This window comes from Morone saxatilis, unplaced genomic scaffold (genome assembly GCF_004916995.1).
Source record: "Morone saxatilis isolate NCDOM2014 unplaced genomic scaffold, NCSU_SB_2.0 Contig22, whole genome shotgun sequence".
Classification (NCBI taxonomy): Eukaryota; Metazoa; Chordata; class Actinopteri; family Moronidae; genus Morone; species Morone saxatilis.
The window spans coordinates 16,944,072-16,950,595 of NW_023339785.1; the positions used below are offsets into that span (position 1 = coordinate 16,944,072).

The 6,524-nt window shown below is 39.9% G+C and overlaps 1 protein-coding gene across 1 annotated transcript in view; it reads right to left on the bottom strand.

Annotated features, from left to right (window-relative positions):
- The window catches only part of LOC118334022 (probable phospholipid-transporting ATPase IH), a gene marked incomplete at its 5' end in the record, with an annotated part of 19,739 nt that continues 13,215 nt past the window's right edge, over positions 1–6,524 (bottom strand). Inside the window, 1 exon segment of the mRNA XM_035669837.1 lies at positions 1–148. Within this exon segment, the coding sequence (XP_035525730.1) occupies positions 1–148 (148 nt within the window).

Here is a 6,524-nt window from a genome sequence, read left to right on the forward strand (position 1 = left end):
TTAAGAGAAAGGGCTGAAATGACCTGTTCCTCTCTTCAAGGCCTGTTTATTTTGGAGGAAATAGTTATATGACGGTTGCTGTGTGGCTGTCTGGCTGGGGCTGCTGGCTCCCAGGGCCCTCATGGTGCACAGTGACCTCTCATTACCACTGCTTGAGGGAGCGTGAAACGGAGGAGATCACTCCAAAGGGCAGCTGTGTAGATGCGCCTAACCTTTTAAACCATCGGAATACGTCAACCATACAAATAACTCATTAACCTTATCCATTTAAATGAAAAGCTCCTACTTTTATCCCACACCCCCTTCCTCTCTCCAGTATTAGATTTGTTTAATTGGCCATTGGACATGATGAAAATGGCAAGTCCCTTTGCAATGTGGTGTGGTCAAGCCAAGCCATACACCAGGGCAGTGGGGATTGGCCCCCTTTGGCCCTGACACTTAACAAAGCTGGTTTAAGATTTGGGGGAGAGGGAAACGAGAAATTGAGGGTTAGGGGAAGTGATAGTACGTTAGCATGTGTGTGAGTCTTTTGAATGTTGTTTAGGAAGCGGCCCCTGGCTCTGTCCAGCAGCACAGGAGGGCATTGATTGGAGGAGCTCAATAGCTTGGGCCTTTTAATCACCTCGCTCAGAGGCTGCATTGTCCCACAGGCCTGGAGAATAAGCGCTGCTAATACCCCTGTGCATATGCACACAGCCACTGGCTCCCAGGATTCTGCAACCCCTCACAGACCCACACAGCCACTAATCAATAGGCCTGATTACCAACAGGGAGGCAGAGTGCGCTTTGTTCTCATTTGTCCTCAGAAAAGCTTGTCTCCCCCTCCCCTTTCTGAACGTCTTGCCAACTTCCCTTTCGTTTAGACACAATATGGTATCGTTTAAAGACCACAGCCGCGATGTTTCTGTTATTCTGATGAGGAATTCGACCTACTGCACCTACAGTTGGATCCGATGGTGTCAAGACTAAATGCTTGTTCTCTGAGTCTAGAATAATGTGCTGGTCTGACCCAGTTGTAAAGAAAACATTTAGACTTACACATCAGCTGTCTAAAAATGGCATTTCTCTCACTCTCACTCTCTGCTTTGCACTCTGTCTCCATCTCTTCTCTCTCTCTCCCTCCCTCAATCTGTCTCTTTGCTTTCTTGGCTGTCATATCTCTTTATACTGTTTAGAAATGCTGTACATTGTGTTAAAGGGTTGTGACTGATAGCCTGCCAATTTCAGCTGTGGCACATCAGAGAGGCTACCCCCCCTGCCCCCTCCCCTACTGAACACAGAGAGACACACATTAAAGCCGTGACAGTGTGCTCCCTTTACTGTTTAAGTGTTTCACAGAAAAGCTGGGTTTTTATTTATTATGGGTAAAGGCCACTAAAAAACACTGTGGCCTTTACCAAACTGCAACATGCAAGAGTGTCTCAATGCAAGAAACACAGAAACTCCCTCCTGGCATGCTCGTTTGTGTGTTCTAGATGTGCAGCAGCTTCACACGAGCCATAGACAAGAATTATTGTTCTCTCTCATCAGAGATTCTGGGACCATTTATATTTCCATCTGCACAGCCTATCAATAAGCCTCTAAGCCGGGTTTCAAAAACTAATAACATCAATGACTTTAAAAGGGAAAACAAATATCAAAGGAAGGCGGCGTATTAGCACCCCGAGATGGCGGGTGAATATTGAGATTTGAGTTTGTAGACGAATGGAAGGGCAGAGTAGGGCTGTTGTTTTGTCCCATGCCCTCCTTATTATTACCCTCCATCACACTGTACACACACTTTTTCTCTGACTGACACCCTTCTCTGCATTTTTCTGTCATGTCTCGCGGCCCTTCTTCCCTCTGCCCTCCCATTCCCATCCCCTCTTTCTCTCTCTTTTTCCTTTCTTCTCCTTCTGTCCTCTACTACCCCCCTCTTCCCACCCCACCTGCCCCTGTCCTTTGGTTTTGAAGCCAAGTAAAGGACTCGCCTTCTGAAGCAATGGGGAAATAATTTGTGGCTCGGAGAACAAAGGGAAATCTTTACTGTGAGAGTAATGGAATGGGTTTTGTGATGCGGATGAAAACTGTCTTCATTTTTCTCTCGTTTTGAAAAACAAAGTACTGATAAAAGGTTGTGATTTAAAATGGAGAAGAATATGGGTATAATGTGTGATGGATAAAATACATCCCTTTCTCAGGATCATTATTATTAGATGTAAAGAAGTAACTTAAAAAGAAATATATTCTACAAAAAAATCACTAGTGTGCATTAACTATTTATCAGCTGCTTATTATTTATAACTCTATTGTGTCTTTGTCATTGTTATTGTATTTCAGTGGGGTTACTAGTGTTGTAGAAGTTGGCAAACTGCAGCTACTGCAATTTCAGGGCTAACATAGAGTTTTAAAAAGCGCCATGTGCAATCCATTATGGTCACGTATTGACTGGAAATTCCTCAAAGCCCTCGACAGACCTCCATGCTCACTTATTGAGCTGTTATCAATGAGCTACTTTTGTCTTGGCTCAAGAGACCATGGACATATTAGCGGGACATTTATTGTGCTAGAAAATAAGGAATTGGGAAGCCAAAGACGCAGCTGATATTTCCACTGAAGACTTACTTGTTAGTCTCCTCAACAAATATTTTATAAATAATATCACTTGATGTCTCATGTACTTAAACTGTGTAGATTTCTTGTGGCTCCTTATCTCAGGACGTTATTTTAATTTTTCACCAAATCTGCATGATGGAGCCTTCGACAGCTTCAGCCACTACGCTTGTTTTTGGAAAATGAAATGAGAAAACTCAAAAAACGAAGCTCCATCTCTTGACAATAAGAACATTTTTTTACTATATAAATGTCTCTGCCTTTTACATGAATGGATAAATCCGTTAGTGACCCTTCTGTATTCCAGATTTTTAAAGTAACCTGAAAGTGCGTCATTAAATCATCAAAAATATTTGAAAAATAACACAATTATTTTTAAAGAAAGTGAAGTAGCACGCTCAAGTAGGATTTAATGACCTTTTTTAGTTTATTGCTAGTTGGCTGTAATAATGCTGCAGATCTGCTGGACTTTCTAGTGATAATGGCTGGGTTGTTCGTCAATGAAGAGAAAGAAAAGAAGTGTTTCTTCGCACTTAGGAACAACTGAACTGACAAGTGACTGATGAAAGTGGTTTCTTTGCCTCAGAACCTTACACAGGACACAGACGAATAGCTGAACTGATTTTAGACATTATTTATGTTGTGAATTGTTAACTGTATTGTAAGCTTATTGTCTTACCTTTTAAATGGTGTAGTGTTAACGTTTTGTTTGGGCTGGACTGTTACAACTCCATATCTTTGACGTCCTTACTCAAACATTCAGAATATGCCCCAGCCATTTAATAAAAATAATGAAGACAAATAAATCAGAAAAGCCACTGATTTCTGGCCATGAGGGGACAGGAAAATATCAAACACAAATTATCACATGCAGGGAGAAGGGTCCAACTGCAGTCCTCCCTCCTGAAGCTGCTACTTCTGTGAGCCAATGGGATTTGAGCATAGTTCCGTATAGTAGACAACTTTAACTTATCTCACCTTAGAAGTTCACTTCAAAATCTGTAAGAAATAAGCAAGGCCTAATTTAAAAGTTTGTTCCGACTTTTTTAAGCCAAGGGCACGTCTGCACTGCAGGTGTTTCGGTTTAACGAGTGACCACGTTAACTGGTGACAAAATGCGTCTTTGTTTACTCGCATTGACAGCAGCTGTTGAAAACACAAACCAGAGCTCCTTAATTTAATGTTCAGTATATATTTGTCTGGTCTTTTTTGTCCTAAGTAAATTAAACTGTTGCCAACAAGAATCATTAAACGTTTTTGAAGTTGCTTTTTATATGGGGGAAAAAAATATTTTCTGTTATGTTCATGTTTTCAACAACTGCCATTATTATGAGCAAGCATTTGGCCAAAAGTCACCAGTAATATATTTTATATCTGTGAACTATAAGCCCTGGCATTTGATCTCTGAAAGAAAATACAATAAACCCTGAAAGGGACCTGAAAAGAGAGGTTGGAGGTGCTGCAACTGGACCCTTTTGCGTCTAGCAGACATTGGAGCAACTTTAGCATTCATTTGGAGTCATGTTTCTGTCCACCTGACCTGTAAGTCTAATATTCAGCCTCCTTTTAGGTGTTATTTTGTCTCCATCAGGTCCAGAGAAAAATGGCCTTAGCTTGCTAGATGCTTGACTTTGTTCACCTGCTAGTTGCGATGTTTAGTGCTGGGCAGACACTGAATCATACATTGGTTTTATCAGAGCTTTTTAACTTGAATAATCTGCCCACTAGGGTTGATGAGAACAACCAGTGAAACCATTGTGTGAATGGTAAAACCAAAACAGTGAACTAAGTGTCAGTAGAGGCTAAAAAGGTGACTTGAGCTGCAGAGTTTGGTAATAATTCTCACGATTAAAGCGCCAGTAGTGAGACAGTGGTTCCAGTCATTGTTTATTTAAAAAAATAATGATTAATGCAGGTTTGAAGAAAAAAACTGTCTGCTAGTTCAACTTGCAGTGACAAGTTGGAGAGTCATTAGCATTTGACCATGATTGATGTCCAAACCACCAAAGACACTGAATTATTCTCTTGATTTCCCATATCTTGATTTAGATACAGCTTTGTGTTGGTTGGTGTATATTTAAACTTTGTAGAGATCCAGTTTTGCAGTGTTTATGCTAAGCTAACTAGCCTATGGCACCTGGCATAGATATTTTGGCAAAATACCCAAATAGTTATAATGATAATGCAAACTTAATAGCAGAAAATTAAATCAGACCCACACAAATTTCAACAGTCATAGTGAGTGAGTAAAGTTATTAATAGTATTCACCAAACCAATATAACCCCCACAGATAAGTCTTATTGTTTCGCTTGAGTTACTTTAAGTTATGAAGCATTAAAAATCTAACTTATTGAACCTCTACGTGAAATGTGAATCAGACAAACTTGGGATGATTTGTGCAGCTTTCAGGGAGGGAGACACTCCTTTCGCTCCTTGACACTGACTTTCACAAAGTTGATAGAGGCCAAGTATGAACCTATCCTGACATCACACATTGGTTTGTGGAGTAGCATTTTGAAACCAATCTTGACAAACAATGTCATCTTGCCTGGTCACACACAATTATACACTCATTACAGATAATTAGTACACTAAAATATGTTCCTGAAATGATTTCAGATGAGAAATAGTCAACGCAGGAACAGAATCTTGCTTCATATTTGATCAGCACTGCCTAGTTTGACAGTTTGATCTGAGTTCCCTGGACGGACTCACTGAAAATTACCTGTCAATCAGAAGGTAGCCACACCCAAAAATACCCTGGTTTATTGTCTATTTAATTCTAAACTGGACCATATTTTAGTGAATGAACATCATGCTGTATGGAAACAGACTTGAAACTAGCGATTGAGACCATAAACTTATCAGGAAACTGTTTACTGAGCTAATAAATTAAGTGAGAAGTCGGATCATTTCTCCATAAGACTGCATTGTATCGTTTTCTTTTTGCAGCCAATGTAGCTGCCCCTGCTGGCCATTACACAGAATACAGGTTTAAGACACTTCCAATTTGGCTTCACTTTACAGACCCGGAAACTCTGTCCATTAATATACTGTCATTGATAGAGGCGTGTGTATGTGTGTGTGTGTGGAGGGGGTGACCTCAGCTCCCTCTGTGGTAGCTGCTGGAGTCGCAGTGTTAGTCATCTTTTATTCTCATCCATCACCGCAGTTGTCAGGGGAAACAGACCTTACAGTATAACAACTTTACTGTCCTTTTGTCACCCGTAATTACACAAGATCCTGCAGTGAAATGTTTTACAGCATTGTTTACAACTAAAGACAGCTACCCAGCTTTAAAATACATGGTCGTATTTATTGCAGTTCTGTATATACTGCCAAGATAACTACATTAAGCCTTAAAAATGTCTTTGGTGCAATTAATACATGATATTAAATCCATTTTTAGTGTGTAAAGTGTTGTTTTTAACATCAATGAGTGTCCAGCACTTGATGTAGACACTGGCCCACCACACTACAGTAGTAAAAGGAAGTCAGTGTGGCTTTTTGCTGTTTATTTTTTTCCTCATGCCTATAATTGTGTTCCACACAAATCTCTAAAATATATCTCTTCTTTCAGATATCATATCTCTTCGTACATTTTTCTTGACCTTTAATGAATTGGATTGGACAATTTGGTGAGAGAGACAGTATGGTCAGACGTAAGAAGACTGTCCTCCCAATAATAACGATAGCATCAGTTGTTTCAGCCCCAAAAAAGGCACTTGTGCTGACTCAACTGACAAAGCCCTTCGACATCTGACCTTCAAACAGGAGAACATCAGAAACGAAAATTATTCCCTAATCTTAACCATGTGTTTGTTTATTTTTATTTATTTAAATAATATTTTATAATGATATTTTAATATTTTAAGTGTCCCTCCACTCAAATATGTTTTTCTTCTTGCTCCTACAGTGTGATGTTTGAATG